Source organism: Aplidium turbinatum, chromosome 15 (genome assembly GCF_918807975.1).
Source record: "Aplidium turbinatum chromosome 15, kaAplTurb1.1, whole genome shotgun sequence".
Taxonomy (NCBI): domain Eukaryota; kingdom Metazoa; phylum Chordata; class Ascidiacea; order Aplousobranchia; family Polyclinidae; genus Aplidium; species Aplidium turbinatum.
This window is the reverse complement of record NC_137486.1, coordinates 4,767,253-4,787,808: the sequence shown is the minus strand read 5'-3', so window position 1 is coordinate 4,787,808 and position 20,556 is coordinate 4,767,253. Positions and strand designations below refer to the sequence as shown.

General features: G+C 38.7%; 2 protein-coding genes and 1 pseudogene across 2 annotated transcripts; 1 reads left to right on the top strand and 2 right to left on the bottom strand.

The window, feature by feature from the left end:
- Positions 1–12,840, bottom strand: part of LOC145784425 (uncharacterized) — a 276,670-nt pseudogene extending 263,830 nt beyond the window's left edge.
- LOC145784429 (pre-mRNA-splicing factor syf2-like) lies at positions 1,872–14,554 on the top strand. The gene is made up of 3 exons (XM_082596244.1): positions 1,872–1,881; positions 8,359–10,183; positions 10,724–14,554. Exons 2-3 carry the CDS (start codon positions 9,820–9,822, stop codon positions 11,080–11,082), a joined length of 723 nt encoding a protein of 240 aa, XP_082452370.1. The 5' UTR covers positions 1,872–1,881; positions 8,359–9,819; the 3' UTR covers positions 11,083–14,554.
- A 2,216-nt stretch (positions 14,555–16,770) lies between these two features.
- Positions 16,771–20,291, bottom strand: LOC145784348 (methionine aminopeptidase 1D, mitochondrial-like). Its single transcript, XM_082596150.1, has 5 exons — positions 20,241–20,291; positions 19,682–19,773; positions 19,200–19,326; positions 18,139–18,291; positions 16,771–17,493 (listed from the first exon to the last, which is right to left on the bottom strand). Exons 3-5 carry the CDS (start codon positions 19,311–19,313, stop codon positions 16,846–16,848), a joined length of 915 nt encoding a protein of 304 aa, XP_082452276.1. The 5' UTR covers positions 19,314–19,326; positions 19,682–19,773; positions 20,241–20,291; the 3' UTR covers positions 16,771–16,845.
- Between the last annotated feature and the right edge of the window lie 265 nt (positions 20,292–20,556).

Below are 20,556 nucleotides of genomic sequence, written 5' to 3'. Positions count from 1 at the left end.
TCTAAGATCTCTTTGTAATTCGTCCCACACATAACAGTAACCTTCCTTGGTTTCAACATCGTACAACATCTTGGATTTAACATTAAACAAGCCTCTTTATCTGCAGCTTTTTCAGCCCTAGCCTGATTTTTTCCAAACACATGAGCCTGAAAAGTTGTATCATCACTGTTGAGTGTTGCCATGTTTGGCGCTGACACAAGCATCACATTGGTCTTTTCGTGGAATGAATACAGAATAATTCTTCTGATGAAAGACTTGACTAAATTTGGTTTGGCAAATAACCCTATTTCCTGGAACTTCTGCAGCAGTTTGATTTTCTGTGTCAAGGTTGGCGATTGTTGTTGATATAAAAATTTCTTATCCCTGTAAGTGTCTGTGTTTTGGCAATAGTACGAAGGTACCGATGGTACATTAGCAAGCCATTCTTTGAGAAAGTCAAAATCTTTATAGCAATAAAAATTCCAACAGTTTTCAATCAACTTGCCTAAATCATTGCAAAATTGCCCAAGTCAAGTGCGAATATGCGTAACTCCCACTTATGATTTAGGCAGGTTAGCAAAAAGTACTTTAAATAGTAAGTGTGAAGCGTCTTGAGCATTTTTCCAGGCATCACTAAAGTTAAAACCAGTGACTTGGGCTTATAATCTCAAAATTGTCAAAAAGTGAAATGCAGTTTTGTTATGAGGGTTACGTCATGCTTTGCTTTCGGATAGCTAATCCGAAACCCAGCAGTAGACCGGTAGATTTTTGTTGTAAGGAATAGCAGCTACAAGTTGTCTGTAAAGAAATATAGATCAAACTGATGTTTGCACTCACAGGCCAATAAAAACTTATCTGTTGGTGTGTTTATTATATCTATGATGATTGATGATAAATCCATAACAAAAATGTTTACCAATGATATGCCACTAGCCCACTAACAATTGACACAAGCAGTTTGTGATGAAACATTTAATAACCAATTGAGGCTTTTATTCACTGAAATATAGAAATACAAAACAATAAGAACTAAAGACAAACTGATAGCAATAGGTAACGTAGTAGGCATACAACACAAACTTCTACTGTAACATATAGTTTCAAACACAAGACTGCGACGCTCTGGCAAAGCAGTTGAAAGGAAAGAATGCTTGTGGTGCCAGAGGCATCGCGCTTCTTAATCAAGCAGCAGATGGCATAACTACCAAACACAAATTGCAGATGTTGTCAAGACGTAAATACCACATTCTTCCCTCCTTCATCTTCGGAACACCATCTTCGAATAATGCAATAACAAATTGACAAAACGATATAATAACAAACAGATACATTTCATACATGATAAATAAATGCATTACCTACAGGCACCTCAAACATCGTATATGTTGTGACCATATCTTTCAGGTGGTCTAGTTACTCTCAAGAAGAACGTCTCGGGTGCAAAGAAATGGTTAAGGGAGATTTAGTCATTTCATGATTAGATTCCGAAGAAGTATGAGCATCTGCATCAATATCTGGTGTAAGATTTTGCTGTGTACCTGCGGTTTCTGGTGAAGGGTTTTGTTGTGTACATGGAGGTTCTGATGTAAGATTTTGTTGTGTGAGTGAAGTTTGAGAGGGAGATTCAGAAGGAGTAGAAATCATGTTATCATTGTTTGATCTTTTTTTAGGTGTTGGGGCAAGATCGTTGGTTGAGACGGAAGATTCCCGACCATTGGGAAATCGCACATGGGCAAAACTCGGGTTTGCGTCCAATAGCTCGACCTCTTCCACAAGCGGATCGCTTTTATTTCGGACAAAACGTCGGAGTAGGACTGGTCCTGGCTGGATAAGCCAGCTAGGAAGAGATTGACTGAACATACTTCGACGACTAAACCCCAGAAATCGTTCGTGGGGAGTGGTGTTGGTTGCAGTGCATAAGAGAGATCGTACTGCGTGCAGAGCTTCGGGTAGAACTGCCTCCCAGCAGCTCTCAGGCTGGTCATACGTTCTTAACAAGAGTTTGACAGTTCTCCAAACAGTTTGGTTAATTCTTTCACATTGAGAGTTGCCGGTAGGGTGGTATGGTGTACTCCGACTACTCGCAATTCCTCTGTCTGAAAGATATTGCTGTAACATGTACTGTAACATGTGTTTGAAACTATATTTTACAGTAGAAGTTTGTGTTGTATGCCTACTACGTTACCTATTGCTATCAGTTTGTCTTTAGTTCTTATTGTTTTGTATTTCTATATTTCAGTGAATAAAAGCCTCAATTGGTTATTAAATGTTTCATCACAATATTCTATTTGTAATCAAGTGAATAAAATTGTGATGAAACATTTAATAACCAATTGAGGCTTTTATTCACTGAAATATAGAAATACAAAACAATAAGAACTAAAGACAAACTGATAGCAATAGGTAACGTAGTAGGCATACAACACAAACTTCTACTGTAACATATAGTTTCAAACACAAGACTGCGACGCTCTGGCAAAGCAGTTGAAAGGAAAGAATGCTTGTGGTGCCAGAGGCATCGCGCTTCTTAATCAAGCAGCAGATGGCATAACTACCAAACACAAATTGCAGATGTTGTCAAGACGTAAATACCACACAGTTTTAGAAATAAAACTCATTTTGGCAGCATGACTCTCAATTTAAGCTAATTTTGAATAGCAATCTATGCTACAGTATTCAACCAACCTGGCAAGCATCCCAAGGAATGAAAAAGATTGCATTTTCGGAGTGAATCGTATAAGGAGACTGTGAAACTTTTCAAGACAGGAGGTTTGGTGGAAAGCGCAGCTTAGCTTCTTCATGTCTGCCAAATGTCGTCGTATGTTGACCAGCTCAAGGAAGGTATGAGCCTCCATACCTGTTGCAAAGTGCAATGTACTGCAATGGAACATACCTAAATAAGCCAACTGTTTGTACTGTAATTGCAGCGTACCTTGGTTCATCCATTTTTTTTTCTTGCTTCTTCCAATTTTTCCGTGTTCACAGCATCGTATGCATCGCCGTGGTCAGTGCAAATATTAGTAACATGTCGTCCTATAGATATCCATTTGGCAACAATCAATGATTTGTTGCCAAGTGATGATGCCGTACACCAGCACAGGGGGTTTATTACATTTTGAACCCATGCATTCAATTCTTTGCAAGATTTGTTTCTCGTTGCAGCGAGCTTGCTTTTCCGAAGTCCTAGACCTAATGTAATAAAAAACATCAACTAGCTACCAGAATTGCACAAAGTAGCACTGCTGGTCACATTCATTATGGCAATATTCTAACTGTACCTTCTGCAACATGCCATACATTAAAGACATGTTCAATTTTTGGCATGTGATCTCGCTTATATGCAATGATTTGTGGATGGCGATCAATAACGAGCTGTTTCACTCGCACATCAAAGTCACATCTGTCAATGAAATCCATGCATCTAATTAGTCCAGCTTTTTTCATCACATTGCTCTGCAAAAACAGTAAACACACCAACTTTGTACAATCTGGTTTTGTATACTGTTAGAAGAATGCTTATCGAAGAAGCAACTACGGTAGTTCATCAATGCAATACACACACTGCCAATTAAAGGAAACGTTTCCATACCGGTACCTGAAGGAGCTGCAAATCCACTATTTTTTTCAATCTTGTGTCGATGATGGTATATGTACCATACTTTCTACAGTGTCCAGGAGAATCTACCCTTCCATCCCCGTTAGCATGAGATTACCCCCATCACCTTGCAACTGTTAGAGTACTGTAGTCTGCTCTTTTCGTCACATGCAATAAATGGCTGGCTGGACATGCTTTTTGGACAGGTTACAAAAGGTTGTACTCGAAATACTCTGAATATTCAAGTGGTCAAGCATCCTCAGTGTCTTCAAGTACAGCAAGCCGTTAGCAAAGATGGAACCAACAAGTAACGAATTTCCTGCTGGTATGTGTTGTCCCATCATTGGCTGACTTGACCAGGCTCTGAAATTGTTACACTCAGAGCAAACTTCTGTGATGGTGATGCATGTCCCAAAACCACCAGTAGTCGCATTTGTAGCAGTTTGGCAGACTGGACAAATCTTAAATAATTCCATGAGCTGTGTATGAAATACTATATACTTTTTCTCACCAATTGGATATGTATCTGATGAGGAACTGGAAGATCTAAACAGTACAAGTGAAATATTTTAGATTGTTTTATATATTGTATTGTGACAGCAAGCAATACAACTCAAAGTGCACAAAAACTTCATCATCAATGATATTATTATTTTCCAGAAAAGATTGATCCCTTCCGCATACAGTATGTGTATTTTATCGTTTGTGTACTTCAAAAAGCCCCATAAAGTATGCCCCAACAGAAAGCAGCATACTTGTTCATAAACTTACCCCAAGTTTTCACAACCTTCATGGGTAGACGCCTCCGAAAGTGTACTAATTGAGAAATTTGGATCATGTATTTCATTATCATCAAAAGATAAGTCCAGTCTTGCAAAGCCATTCTTGCTTTTTTAGGAGTGGAAGCAAGGAAATCTGGTGGACTTAGTTTTCTTTCGTGCAAGTTGCATGTCACACCTACAGATTTTGTTGATACTGGTAGATTTGTCTGAGTTGCTGCAATAAACATTTTCAAAGTCAAGCAAAGCAACTACAGTATTATAATTATTTAGCCTCACTTTTTCCATAAAGCTATTAAAATACACACCGTTGTTATTTCATATGTTAGCTAATAGAGTTAAAAATTCTTACCTTTCGTCGCACTTCATGGCAGCTTGGCATCCTTTTGACAAACAAACATGAAAATCTGATATGTTGTATTGTGTTGTGGCATTACAAGTAACGATTTTTGTATAGCATGTCACATCAGAATACGGGGACAACTATGAACACAAGAAGCACATTACAAAACAGCACAACGACAGTAATAAAGAAAAGTCACATTTATGCACTGTTACATTACCGTTGCATCTTCCTGTAATTCAGTGTTTTCAGCTTCTTCTTTTACAACACTAGTGCTAGCCAGGGTCTGCTACTATTCGGTGAGTCTGATTCGATGAGTTTCTAACCCCTAACCCTAAAACGGCAATGATAATTAGGCTACGGTACCCGATAATTTAAAAAAAAATTGAAAAAATCCCCCGTTAAGGGATCGGACTCACCGAATCAAACTCACCGAATCGGACTCACCGAAACGGGCCATTCCGTGCTAGCCAGTAGCCAGTAACTGAAATAAACGACACCAGTTTATCAAGAACTTGTTTTTGTTAATACACTTGGTGAGTTATGGATGGGTCATTTTAAATTACATGTAGCTAGGAATCACTAACCAGCAGGCAGCAATTAAAATGTAATAGGCCTAGCCGGCAGATATTCTAAATTGTATGAAAAACAATTTCTCAAGGATGCTACTCCCCAACTTATGTACTTTATAACAAACATGTAGCAATGTAATAATTGTTAACTCAAAATTACTTCAAGAATTTGACTTTGCTTGACAGCCGGTCATATGGATGGAGTGAAGTTTTGTTGTGGAGTTGTCTCTCTATTGGAGCTTGACTCGAAAGGTTGCACAGTTGGTGAAATAGATTATTTTGGAAAAATTGAAGAGCATGCGTTGCAATTTAATATAAGGTGTGTGCCAAACCCCGTGTTAAATTAAAGAAGGTTTTGAAAATCTGTTTCCTTAAAATGGAGTCGGCATATTGTGCTGGTCTCTGTTGATCCTGGCCATACTCTTGTGATGTTTACAAAGTTATCCCATTTCAATTTTCCTGTACGATGATGTAATGATGTAAGCTAGTATCAAGTCTACAATAAACTAAATCTGAGCTAAAATTGTTACTTGGGATAATCTTATCTGCTGCTGCAAACGCATAGCACACCTCAAACCAGCAAAATGTTTTTGCAAAAGTCTTTGAAGGAAAAATTTTATTTCAACAACACTTGATGCAGTGTGTGTTCCAATTGCCAAACCAAAACTTTGTTTCAAGATTGCGTGAGAACAAATGAGGTTTTGTTTATAAAAACAAATAAAACGAGTTTTTGAATATCCACTTCATATGTTATAACTCTCAGTTTGCATTTGAAAATGAACTTGTCTGCCCTTTTAACAATAAATAGGTAGGTGTATAATATTGTATGTACAATTGTACAATTTTTAAAGTTTCAAGTTTTATCACTTGACAAGACAACTTTCTGAAGGTTTTTAAACAAAAGTTGGTCAGCTATCTATTCAGTTTGTTGACGTCATCATCTGATGATTGTGTTGTTGCTTAGTTGGCATTCCCTCAGTTTCAACTTGATCTAGGTGACTTGTTCTTGTTGTGTTACTTCCTATGAAGTAAAGTTAATCACAATTGCTTGGATGACCTGCTGCGTGTAATATTTATAAATCTCAAGGCTCATTGTTAAAAGGCGACAACTTATTTTTAGTCTGTTTAATTTGGAAAAGGAACTTGATATTATATATGAACATTGAACAAGAACATGAATTTTTACATTTTGGGCTCTTTATTTTTTAATTAGATGAACCAGGTGTTTCGACGATTTTGCTCTTAACATGATATTGTTTGAAATATTGGAGCACTACAAATGAACTGTGGTTAACTGTTAAACCAGTTAACCACAGTTCTGTACAGTGCTACCTCAACCAGAAATCTACTCAGTATACTTCACTCCAATCACTAGTTTTATGGAAACCACTTTGTGGTGTAACCACTGTAGGTGACAGCATCAAAAGCCATGCATATCTTGGTTAAATAAGATATTCCCTTGATTAAGAATTAAATACTTTGGTATCAAAATAACATCTTGCATTAAAATAACATCTTGCATTAAAATTAGATTATTTCATATCAATGCAAATATGTACTGTTTGCCATTGAAGATATTGAACCAAATCCCATTGAACTCGCTAACATATATTGTCCTTGTTATTTGTTAACCTAAAGTGCCTTTTGAAATTTGTAAAAATGCCCACGTTTATGAGATCTGTATATTATTGTTTTAGAATGGGCTATTTAATTGTGAGCATTACTTTTTTCCCACAGTATTTATTTGGTGCACTTTGAATAGTTATAGAATCTTTGGTAAATGTGACGATGGTAATCTTCTATACTCGCAGTCGATCACTTTTCTTAAAAGTAGTTGGAGCTGCATAGCCGCTGGTTTTTTTTTTTCGCTGAGAGTTTTCGGTCATTTGTTCGAAATGACTTGAAAAAATTCGGCCATTTGTTATTTATTTCGGTCATTTTTAGTCATTTTTGGTCATATTTAGCCAATTGACTACATATTTTTTCAGACATTTTGACTGAATTGACTATATTTATTTCGGACATTTTGCTAAAAAATCGGTCAATGACCGATAAATGACCAAAAAAAAGACCCAGCATAGCCGTGATATATTATGAGATTCTAGAATTATATATCTTTGCTAAACTTAAAGTTAAGCAATATCTTCATTTTTATAGATATATATAAGTTAAGTTGAACTTGAATGACAGCTAGCTAACATATATAATTTTAAAATCGTACTCAAGATTTTAGATTTGTATTTTATTCAACTTTGCTGCCTAAAACCAGTTGTAAGAAGATTTATTGATTGTCAGTACAATTATTACAGAATCCACCCCTCACAACTACTAGTCATGTCTTGCATTTCTTAACCACTTGCTTACGTTTCACATTATACAGATTACATTTTCCAGTTTCTCCGATGTTCAAGTATTTATTGAACCTCTTGTTTACGTGGTCGCAATACATTATGAGCAAAACCATATGTGAGCAAGAGTTTATTTATAATGCACAAACGTGATCAGGCCATGGGTTAGTATGCGAATCAAACTTTAGCCTATATGCCTTAAAATGTTGCTAATTTATTGATGGTCTGTACTTACTAGTTAACATATGCTAACATGTTAACATAGTAGAATAAGTAATGTAATAGGCTAATAGCAAAGATATGTAATAGTATTTCCATTTTTTGTACATTGGTTTCTGTTGGTTTTCATGAAAAACCTGTAACAGTGAATGTGGGTCTACACAAACCACATTTATTCCTTTGTCAGATTCAACTCATGGTAGTGCAGTGCTGTTGCTATGGTACTGATGGAATATCTATTGTACGATTATCTAATGTTTGCATGTTGAAACCTGCTTAGTGCTTAGTGTAAAATACGTGGCTGCAATGGTGGCCGGTGGGGTTGCAAAAGTAGGTGTAGAACAAGTGGCATACCAGTTCATGCTTTCCCCACATTACTCAGTGAATTACAGTATGTAAACTGATTGTATCAGATTTTATACTCGATCCTGTTTAGTTTTATATTTCATTTGAACGAATGCTTAAGGGACGGCCTCACTCTTTTCTTGAATGTTTGGGTTCAAGAGTTTAAGAAAAGAGTGAGGCCGTCCCTTAAGCATTCGTTAAGCAAGAGTTCAAACATTGCTGGAAAAGATACCTTTACTTCACAAAGGCCACAAGTTTATGTAGATTTTATCAGTATGGAAATTTGTGCCTTCCAAACTTCATTCTTGCTGAATGCTGATGTCATGTTAACCTTTTAAAGGTTACTTATCCCCAGCAACAATTTTTCTATTTGATTCTGTGGATTTGTTACACTTTGTCTAAATTCACTCCAGCTGAGAGCGTCGAACATCATCCATTATATTTGAGGTTCTCAACTGGAGTGAGTGTAGAATTTGTATAAAAAGGTGCAAAAGTAGGTATGCGTATTGCATATACACTGACAGTGTATATGTGTACAGGTTGGTAAAAAGCTGCAAACGTCGGCATATAATATACACTTTTGCACGTTTTTAAACAAAGTCTATCCTTGTGTTTCTGTGCTTTACATAATGCATTATGCTTTACAGTAAGGGGTTGACAATCTTATATTAATCATGGGCCTGCAAGTAATATTATTTAGTGCATTACAAACCTATGACATTGGTATGCCACTTGGTCTACAACTTCAATACAATGTACAAATGCATGGTGGCTGATCATTTTTTAGCGACTAACATTCTGGTTTGGAGGTCACGGGTTTTCCACCCCTGCTAACTACTTCACATCCCATCACCCGCTTATACCTAATAAATGTTGCCGGTGCTGCATAATATTGTTGCTGTTTTGGACAGCGGTACTTGAATTAAATTTTATAACTAACGTTTTAGTATTCTGAGAGTTTTTATATTGTTGTTACAATATCTTGTTTTAATTGTAGTTCCGTTAAATTTGTGACAACAGTGGATGGGATGCTTTATGTGACTACAAATAAAAAGTGTAAAAAGACTATCAACGTAACAACATTTTGCTTTCAAATCGAAATGAATGACTTAGGTGTCACTCAGTGTTACCACAGAGCGTTTGTAATTGTCTCGGCTTAATACTTATATATGAATAATGTGAAGCAATCTATATTTTGGCTTCAATTGGGATGCTGATTACAGCGGGAAGAATGTTTTATTTTTACCAATGAGTAGGCTTATCCTTGTTGGTTTTGCAATCCTAAAAATGTAGTAGCATTGGAAATTCATCTATTCTTCTCACTCGAGTGCAGACGATTTCAATGGGGTGAATTAAAGTCTGGAGAGTCAAAATTCTGCTTTCGAACCCCTTTACCAGTGAGATGTTATCACATATCACATTATGAATGCAGTTTTAATTGAATGTAATATCTGCCGAATGAAGATTGTTCTTGAATTGGAAATTTCAATTTATTGAGTCTGTAAAGTTGTCTCGTTATTGGCTTCGAGATTTTGCTTGGAATGCATTCCTTTGAATTTAATTTTGTGCTTTTTTCATTGACATTGCGTATTTTGCAGGCATAATTACGTAGCTTAAGGTGTGAATAACTGACACTAAGATGTGTGATTCAACTTCTGAACGCCCGAATGAAGGTACCGATGGAGCCAGTTCAGGTTGTGCTTCCAGTAAGCATGATCAACGGATGATGAGATTAAGAGAGCTGAAAATGAAGAGGATAGAGTCGAAAAAGCTCAACCGAATTGAAGTTGTGGAGGAGGACAGACGAGGAAAACTTCCAAAGAACTGGGAAAACCGTCAGTTGCGTGCTGAATACAAATTAAAGGAGATTGAAGACAGGAAGAACTGCGAGGCTCAAGGGAAGGATTACGATCGTGAGAAGATGATGAACGTCAGTGCTTCCGAAGCTGAGCGATTGGATGCTGCAAAAAAGAGGAAGAAAGATCCGGACATGGGATTTTCGAGTGAGTATCAATTACTTTTTCCGCTTTTAGGATAGATAAAGTGTGAAACCTCGCTGTGCTAGAAATGCAATGTTTTCAACCACTAACATGATGTTATGACTCAGTTTCTGTTTATGACACCTTGCTTTAATGTTTAATTATTTCAAGTCTTTTGGCTCAACGATTGATATGTAATGTATTAGCTTAAGAACTACGTTGAATACACAATGCTATGCTATGAAGTTTTGATGTGGATCTATCTTAGACACTGTTGTGTTACTAGCCCATGAAACATTGCTGTGTATGTCTGTGGTCATAAACTCGTATTAATAGCTGTCAGCACTTTTTCACAAATAGTCAGCTGAGATTTGAAAAGTGTCCCTGGCAATGCGCCAATTGTTTCGAACAGTATTTGACGGCAAGTATCCGGTTGTGCTCAGGAACAGAAATTGTGTTTTTTGATGCAGATCATAAATTTGCCTGGTAATATACGACATCACGTGGTTGATGTTGCGTTGTGTGCGATTCCTTCTGTAGCTGAATAGCTGTTTTTTGTTTCAGCGTTTGAGGAAGCTGGAGCAAGACACTACCGGAAAATCGCCCGACAAATCAAGCCAGACATGGAGGAATACGAGCAAAAAAAAGAAGACCTCGGTGAGGAAATGTTTTACGCGGGCCTCAACACCTTGCTTCCCGGCCAAGTGAAGGACACGAAGGCCGGCATCGACCGCATGGTGAACGATCTCGCAGAACGGAAAGCGAAAAAGAAGGACTTCAGTCGCCGTCGCTTTTACAACGAGGCGAAGGACGTCGATTACATCAACGAAGGAAACGCGAGACACAACCAGAAACTGGAGAAATTCTACGGGAAATACACTACTGAGATCAAGCAGAATTTGGAGCGCGGAACTGCTGTATAAACTCCAACATCATCTTCCCGATCATGACATGTCGCGTTTATGAGAATTCTACATCATACTCTGCATCTTTTCCTTTGTGGGTTAGGATTCAGAGGTGGAAGCTTCACATTCCTCTTGTGGATGCCAAGCTGGGAGGTTTCAAAGCAATGCAGGAAAAGTGGCCTTGTAGAATGTATTGAAAACATCAAACCCCTCTTCCTCCTGGTGAAACCAGCAATCTCTTTTTAAACACTCGCTGGAGTTCGTTTGTGATTGCGTAATGAAGTATTTTCATTAACACGTTACTGCTATACTATTATATCACTGTTATTTTCATTTAGTTTTGATTTTTATTTCTTGACACATTAAGTATGTTAGTATCTCTCAAACTTCTACTCGCGTACCATTAAAAATTTTACTACGGTGTTTTCGTATCATCTTTATTTGTTGGCTAATCATTAATCGTTTAATTTGCCTTGGAGACACATGCTTATACTTGTAACTTGTAAGCATTATAACTGGTCGATGAGATTGAAGCCTATCCGGCATCTTCTTTTGAAAAGAACCATTTTGTGGTTTAATCTTTGGCTCGGGTTCCAAATAGCGACTGTCAGAACAGCGACTGTCAATAGAGCGACCACACGACAGCGATTCATTTAAAACAGCGACTGTCAATAGAGCGACTACACGACAGCGATTCATCAAAAACAGCGACTGCCACAACAGCGACCTCACTTCTTTTATTAAATCCAAGGCTTACGCGCACACGCACTCTTTCACCCCCTCCACACATACCTTCCATCCCCCACACCTCTGTACACACGTATGCACGCACAAATAGGCAAACACTGCGTAGTGAAAGATTGAAACCAAAAGGGACTTTAAAACAACATTTTATTTGGACTATCCATAGAAGTCACATGATTTAAAAAGAAATAGGCTAGTCAAGCCAAACAACAGAAAGTCGTCAAGCCTTGCAATAAAATTCAGGGTCTAGAAAAAGATTGAAACCAAAAGGGACTTTAAAACAACCAAAAGTCTTGCAATAAAAATCAAGCCACGTTTATTTCTAAATTGTGAGCAAGGGCTCGAAGGAACTGCCGCAGATCATACTGGCCTCGATTTTGCTGTACAACAGTGATTCGTGTGTTCATTGTCACGTATCTTTTCATTCGCTGAGCGCAGCTTTGGAAGCTAGTTCAAAGTCGATCTGTACACTTCTTGGAGCGAGTCCAGGTTTCAGTGATTTGATTTCAGATCTGTGCTGAAAATAAGCATCCGATGAACATCTCCACGCCCACTGTCATAGAGCAGGAAGCCACGCTGGTCTGTTGTTTGTCTCAACATATCAGGTATGAACAGTTCTCCTACATTAACAGGAGCTGGGGGGTTGTTGTCTGTTGCTTTCCTTTTCCGTCTGATGGTTTGACGCAGATTTGTGGAAGAGCCAACAGCTGCTGCAACTTCTTCATTAACTTCAGTCATTGCATCCTGCACGATTCTTCGTGGTGGATCCCGTGTTCTTACTGCAGCTGTTTTTACTCTGTTTTCAACTCTCCTGGCTGCCACTTCCGTAGGGTTTGGTGGATGCGTGTGGACGCCACTGCTCACTGGGGGTTGTTGTTGCTCACGATACTGAAGGCTTGTCGTTAGGCGACCTTTACAACCTGTTTTAGCACATCTCCAATTGATTGTATTTATCTTTGTTTTGTCGTTCCTGTACAAAAAGCCTGCATAACTTATCATGTCACTTCCTTTTCTTGAAATTATAAAATCCATTGAGGCAAATTTTTCAAACGTGAAACTCACCAAATGAAGACTTTTCACATGTTTTATTTAAAATATCAAAACACGTTTATGCTCACAATTTCGTTTTGATAATGTTAGCCTATTCATGAAGTTTGACTCTGTCGAAGCTGGTATACAAGTCTCCGCCTTAGTCAAAACTAACACATTGAAATTGACCAAAAATGTAAAATAAAACTTTGTAAAAAGCAATTAGTACAACATATAAAATACAGAACAGGAGCTAGTATTCAAGTCTATGCACCAGTCAAAATGCTATGACGTCATAGATTGGAATTGACCAACAAATAGAGGGTGAAGTAGGTACATATAGTGCCTTCACTACTTTACCTTTGCTTTGCTATTTTCTAACCCTACAAGTTAAGGTTTAAGATGACAAAATAGCAAATGAAAGTTACAGCAGCAAAGGCATAAAACAGCTTTTGCCTGGATGGTATTCACACACTTCACCCTATATTTGGTCGATTCTGACTCATGACGTTTTTGACCAAGAAGCTGAGCATCTGTACTTCCAATACCTTAGCCTACTAATTCTAACTGTAAACTTGTAAACTAAAACTACCCTAAAAATACTTTACAAACTTTATCACAGATCAACTAGACTAGGCAATCATTGTCAAGCTGGTGCCATACAGAACCACCCAATTTGGCAAATCTGTACTTCCAATACCTTAGCCTACTAATTCTAACTGTAAACTTGTAAACTAAAACTACCCTAAAAATACTTTACAAACTTTATCACAGATCAACTAGACTAGGCAATCATTGTCAAGCTGGTGCCATACAGAACCACCCAATTTGGCAAATCTGTACTTCCAATACCTTAGCCTACTAATTCTAACTGTAAACTTGTAAACTAAAACTACCCTAAAAATACTTTAAAAACTTTATCACAGATCAACTAGACTAGGCAATCATTGTCAAGCTGGTGCCATACAGAACCACCCAATTTGGCCTTCAAGTCAAAACCTGCTGACTGGCATGATATAAATCCAAAAACTTCTCGCTATAGCTAAATTGAAAACTAGTTGTGTTCAAATTTGGCGCCTACAATAAATAAAATTCAAAAATATGCCACATAGGTGCCAGATGGGGCATTTTTATGGCACTTAAAGTGTTAAGTCGCTATCATAACAGTCGCTGTTTTAATGCAGTCGGCATTTATACAATCGCTGTTTGGAATGTCGCTCACTTCATTACGTCGCTATTATGAAGTCGCCATTATGACAGTCGCTGTTTTGACAGTCGCTATCCGGCCTGGATGCCTAATCTTTGTTTAACTTGGGTTTCCCATCTCGCTTTTCGCAACTTGTTTCAAGCCCAGATTAAAAAGCTGAATGATTGTTATTACTTTGTAGCAGACATGATCTTGTCGGGGCAAATATTGTATGATGCCATTTTTTCCACCCCTGTCTCACGAAATCGTTGTCACCTGTTTGTTCAGCATACCGATAAGTGGCAGAAGTTGAGAGGATCTTGGTGTATGATTCTCTTTCAAACCGAGTAACTTCAAACTGGTGGTGTTTGCACACAGTCTGCTAATGCGGCGTGTTTCTGCGTGACCACCCATCAATGCTTGTTAACGATTTGTAATGTGGGACAGTCCATTGAGCTTTTCACGCTTGTTTGCATTTGTTTACATGATACAAAATAAAACTTCAAATTTAAGTGATCGTCTAAAAGAATACCTTGCACATAAACAAAAATATTCTGATGTTGAAGTAAGAAGTTATTTAGATTTTAGGAATTTTTGTTCCAGGAAAGGAAAATAATTTGGGAGGTCATTGTTTCCACTCGAGTACAGTAGGAATAAAAGGTATTTTCTAGGTTTCAGTCGGTTAATCAAAATGTAATTTTTTTCAGTTTTTAACGGAAACATCAGTTTCAGTTATTGCGTTATGATGGTCAGAAATAACAACACGCCGACCTGAATGCCAAATCCCACGTCGTTTGTCGTACTCTATCCTGGCTTTCTAAATTCGTTTTACTTCCAGTGAATCACGTGATTTAAATATTGGTAGCAAACGAGTTGGTTTGGTAAAGCTCTCGGAGTTAATGATTGATAACATGCTTTTTAAAAAGAGCAAATTGAATTCACGAACATGCAGCTGGCACACGCAAATTTACGAAAGTTAGGCAGCGGGCACCTTAACTTTGCCATCTCCGATAGCTCAATTGGTTAGCGCGTGACTTCTGGAACGAAGAAACTTCAAGATCAATAGCGGCGCTGGTTCGACGCTCAGTGTGTGCGCTTGAGCAACGCACGTTGAAGGACTGCTCTCCATTCAGCGGCATCTAGTGGATGGAATAGTTCCCAAGCAACAAGACTTCAACAATCGGAAACTTCACTCTGTCAATCTCGGTGACCGGCCTGCGTCAGTAATTCAAAGCCTCTACAAGTATGCGAAACTGCCAGGATTAAGGTCTGCAAGAAGCTTTCCCAGTCCGAGGATAAAGATTTAAATCAATCATCAAAGAAGCTTTGTAGAAAAGAGGCTGTCGTTTGAATGTGAGCTAACGGCGTGGCACTAGTTTTTTTAGGATTCTTGTTCCGTATCTTCGTTTTGCTGTGTTTTACATCAGCCACTTCAGTGTACAGTACCAGTGCAAACATCATATGGCGCTAGTTTATATCACCTCCCATACTGCACCAAACCCGACGTTTTTCCTGAACCATTGACGTGCAATATCAAAATCCTACAACCTTATAAGGGCGTTACAACGTTTTATTTTTCTCTTGTAAGCTTATTTTAAATGGCAAAATCGTCATGTCCGTATGGTGGCAATTGACTAGTAGACCGTATGGTCGTCTCGTTTGTCTCCCTGTCGGTATGGGAACTTGTGTAACTTTTGCATTGTGTATATTAATTGCATATTTCAAACATGTACCTATGTTCCTGACAAATAAAATATTGATTGATTGATACAAGATGTTTGATCACGACCCTTTTATCATTGATAAATATTTGAGTCTTGGTATTAGGCCTATCCTATGACAACTTTCTAACAAAGGCTATCCTTCATTTTTAATCAGTTAAGAAATTAGCATTTTTTTTACATTATTTCAACGATTGAGGTGACGGAACAATATTAGCCTACTTTCCAAAAAATCAGCCAAATTTGATCTTGTTTTGAGCAATTAGCAGAGGTTTGACCTAAGTCTGTGCAGATGACAAATATAAATGAGCACACAGACCACGTTTAGGCGGCCGGTTTGTAATTTTGCTTGCCAGAGACATGATTGTCTCGTGGACTAAATAACCAGGGATTACATTGCAATAAAGTAGTCCCCGCTTATTAAGTTCAATGTGGTCCGATCCGGAATTACTTCCATTTATTTATGTAATAAAAAAACGCGCTTTGTAAGCGCAATTTTAGATTGCATTTGCTTGAATTTGTGTGAAAAAAGCGTCACAATTTACTAGTTTTCCTCTTGCTTTCGAAAATTTTACACTTTGTTTCGCTGCTAACTCAGTTCCTAATTCAACTGTTCGTCACGAACCGTTCAACCAAGATCTCATTTCATTGGGTTGTATAAAACACGCAACGTTGCTGACACAACTCGCAATTTTCGAAAAGAACTGATCGTTGTGTACAGTTGTTAACAGATTTAGCAACTTTTGGCCATAGTCAGTTATACGAAAATGAGTGGTAGAAATAGGTCTCCAAGCTTCATAAGCCCAAAATCGCCGGGTCCAGAGGTGGGCTTAATAAGCGGGGACTACTGTGCTGCACTACGCCATTTTTACGCACTTTGTGGCCAATACAGGGAGGGCATAAAAGATATCCGTTTAACAATACAGGACGTTGGTAAATCGTGAAGCTTTTACAATATTATTCAAACTTGAAAATCTTGTCCAAAAACTACACTGCTAGTTCAATGAGCTGTTTACCACTACAAGACATCTTTACCTGCTTTATTCAACGGAATATCATTAAAATAATACAACTTTAACACAGTTGTACGATGGAAAACTACTAAGTCAACACCTCGCAACCGTGCTTGGTTATTACAATTGTATGTTCGCTTTGGGCAGAGCGGCCGTCGTCTCTAGATACAACGGTCCATCCATCGCTCAGTGGCGTCATCTCGTGGCCCCCCTCCATAAGAATGGGCTCAATAGTAAAGGCCATGCCCTCCTCCATTTTAGTCCTGTCCGACCAAGCCCGCCGGTGGTGATAAACATGCGGGGGAGAGTGAAACTCCGCCCCTATGCCATGCCCTACAAAATGTTGACAGACTGTGAGACCCCTGGAAGAGGCATGATCTTCGATGACGTCAGCAATTGCATGAAAGAAGCGTCCAGGCTTGCATATCCCGATGGCGAGGTCCAGGCACTTTCTCGTTGTTGCTATCAACTTGGTGGCGTTATCGTCCACCTTGCCAACGCAAAACGTGTCGGACGTGTCTCCATGGAAGCCCTTGTAGTAGACCGTGACGTCGACGTTGATGATGTCACCGCTGATGAGGTCACAATCGTCCGGCACGCCGTGGCAAACTACGTTGTTAACAGAAGTGCAGCAGGATTTTGGATAGCCGCGGTAACCAAGAGTTGAAGGGTAGGCTCCATGCTTCGTCACCTCGGAATGAACGATCTTGTCGACCTCCTCTGTAGATATTCCAGGCTACAAAAATAAAGAGAATTGAAGGAAAGAGAATTAAAGTTCAATTGCAGTGTTGACCTCTTGAGAACGGGTACAGGCTGGCGGAAAATATCAAACCAATTTGTTACGCTGACACTCGAGCCATTAAAGTTTGTAATGCTCAAACATGAATGTACACTGTAGCCTACAGTGCTCAGAACATGGCAGAATTCAGGCACAGAGCAAGTGGTTGCGTGGCGGAATGAAGGTCAACCTTACAAAGTAGATGACCAGAACGTTTGCCGGATAGCTCGGTTGGTTAAGCGTCTGACTTTGTACACGATAAAACCGCAGGATCAAGCAGCTTTTTGGTTCGGCTCTCGGGGTGTGCACTTGAGCATCGCACTTCAAGACCTGTTCTCCATTCAGCAGCATCTAGTGGATGGAATAATTTACAGACAATCGTAAACTTCTCGACCAATCTCAGCAACAAGCCCCGCCTCAAATGCCTCTACAAGTATGCGAAACTACCAGAAACATCCTATCGGAGGCTTTGTCAGTCCGAGGATAAAGGTTCAAACCAACAGCTAGCTTGGAGGGAAAACGGTCTTTTCAAACATTAGTGTTCTAGTCAGTGATTGCAATTTTGCAAGAAGTTACGTTGCATCAATGTACATCTGTTGTTACCTTCAAGCTCGATTGAGCAACATGAAGCACGTGACGGGCAATTCTTCCAGCTTCACGCAAATTGGCAATTTCATCTTGGGAGAGAATGTCTATCGTTGTCTGCTTCTTCAAGCGCTTTAGTTTCTCTTCGTTATAGTCTGGCCTTGGGATTTCCTAAGAAAATAGCTTTTACAGTCATACTTTTCTATATTAAATCATTCAGAAAATAAAACGCTAATCAATTCCAGACAGCAAAATTCGCCATCTTTACATTGATTCAACGTCTGCACACGTTAAATTAATGTAAAAATGAAGGATTGTGCTGTCTGGCAATAGTCGACCTCTACACTTTACGCATAAATCAAGTCACCAGGTTCCAAAATCAGGGTCCACGTCTTTTAGGCGCCGGTCAAATAGGCGCGCATACTGTGGCGTCAAGATATTTAGGTGCGGAGCACTGTGGCGCCCGGTCGTTTAGGTGCTATTCCTAGTAAAGTCTGCAGATTGTATCAGCTCAGCTTTGGCAAAACCTAGTCGGGGTTTTGACGGAAAACTAAGTTACTTTTCACTCAAGCCTACCACCCGCTTGAATATAGGCTACGGTATATTTTTTGCTGATGTTTAGTGTAGTTATTATTTAACTTAACTGAAAGTGAACTCAGTCATGTTCGGAAATTTGAATAATTTATTGATAAAGCTTTCGCCGACGCAAACCTGGACTAACAATAAATAAATGCCGAACACGCGCATTAAAAAAAAACAATATATTTTTCTCTTCTATATAACATTTTGTGTGAAAAGCATTGCCCAACCTTCCAAGCTGATACAATCTGCAGACTTTAGTAGGAATAGCACCTAAATGAACGGACGCCACAGTGCTCCGCACCTAAATATCCTGACGCCACAGTGTGCGCGCCTATTTGACCGGCGCCTAATTGTCTGCGCCTAAAAGACTTGCTCCCCAAAATCATGCAAGAAATTAACCTTAATTTTTGCGTCGCATTGACGACAGAACACGTATTCATTGATTCAACGTCTGCAGACGTTTAAAAGGAAGTTTTTTTTACGAGTTAGCTACTGACCTGTGGAACACTGGCGAAGGTTGTCACCTTTCCTGGAGCAACAATTCGATAAGTTTTTGGTTTTGGCTTGGCAAGCTTATTTATCAAATTTCGGAAAGTTGATGTAACTGCCATTATTTCTCAGCGTCTGTGACATCATAAGAATTAGCCAAGAATTCATGAACGTCAATTTCACGACAAAATACGATAAAAAACAAATAAAAAATGACAGCACATTTCTTCAACCATAACTTAACTTGCAAATTCCGTCCAATTTTACATTGATTCAACATCTTCAGACATACATTATAACCAACACAAAATATAGATACATCTCAAACGGACGGGTTTTGTAGACTATTCACCAAGACGATAGCACTGAAAATATTAGCTGACAATTTATCCTAAAAGTGCAAAAGAAAGCAGCAGTCTGCCTCCACCAGGTTCAAGATTGTTTTCTCTACACGGCATCGTTACGAAAACATGCAATAATTTCTTGACACCTTTCTTCGATTCTTCCTTTTTCGTGAAGATGGATGAGAGAAATTCTCCTATCCTCTTAAACTCTACCTCCAATGGTACTCCTTTGTTGCCGCTGTAAAAGTATTATTATTGCTCAGATAACAAGCAAAAGAACCAATAAACATTCGTAGGTATTTCGCCTCAATACTTTTCCGACAAGCAAAAATAATATTGAGGCTATGTTACTATGTATTTCTTGGTTTTAAGCTGAAAATACTTTAGCTAACCGAACAGCCTTGAAATAATCATAAAGAATAATTCTATGTTTTTCGGCAGTCGAGTGCAGCATAAATTCAGCGATAGCCACGTGTTTCACCCAATGCTTTCCTCGACTGCTGAGAAACACATGTTTTCGGGAAAAGTCTTGATGGCTAGTGTGGAGGCTACACCGGTATGATTAGCGAAACACAATGCTCGCTGTTCTATGGTGAGTAGCCAGGTAGTGCTGACGCCAGGAAGATCGCTCTTTCTCAACTAAGAATAATCCCGATATTTTATAAAAGATTATGCACTAAAACCAACAAGACATCATGTTCTCACTTTGGGTGAATTCCCTCGGTCTTCTGTAGCGATTGGTAGATGAACAGCGCGGTTCCCAGGCCTAACACAAAGAAAAGTTCGAAACGAATAAACTTGAACCTGTGTAGAAAATACGTAAGAAAATACTGATCTCCCACAACGCACTCAACATTGGCTGCCCAGTGTATATTGAAAAAATGTGATAAAGCTAAGAAAGATTAAAACACAGAAAACGGCACTAAAAGTTCTAGAAAACAAAACAGGTTTTTAAACTGAGAGCCAATACACTTTTGTTCGGCAACATTTAACGTCACTGGACTTTCCCAACTGATCATAA

Bases quoted from the DNA above. Each gene is read 5' to 3' on its own strand.
- LOC145784429 (XM_082596244.1), top strand. From the start codon at position 9,820: ATGTGTGATTCAACTTCTGAACGCCCGAATGAAGGTACCGATGGAGCC. The intron at 10,184-10,723 runs GTGAGTATCAAT...TTTTTGTTTCAG, and splicing joins TCCGGACATGGGATTTTCGA to CGTTTGAGGAAGCTGGAGCA.
- LOC145784348 (XM_082596150.1), bottom strand. From the start codon at position 19,313: ATGGCAGTTACATCAACTTTCCGAAATTTGATAAATAAGCTTGCCAAG. The intron at 18,292-19,199 runs GTCAGTAGCTAA...CTATTTTCTTAG, and splicing joins CCTTCGCCAGTGTTCCACAG to GAAATCCCAAGGCCAGACTA. The intron at 17,494-18,138 runs GTAACAACAGAT...TTATTTTTGTAG, and splicing joins TTGCTCAATCGAGCTTGAAG to CCTGGAATATCTACAGAGGA.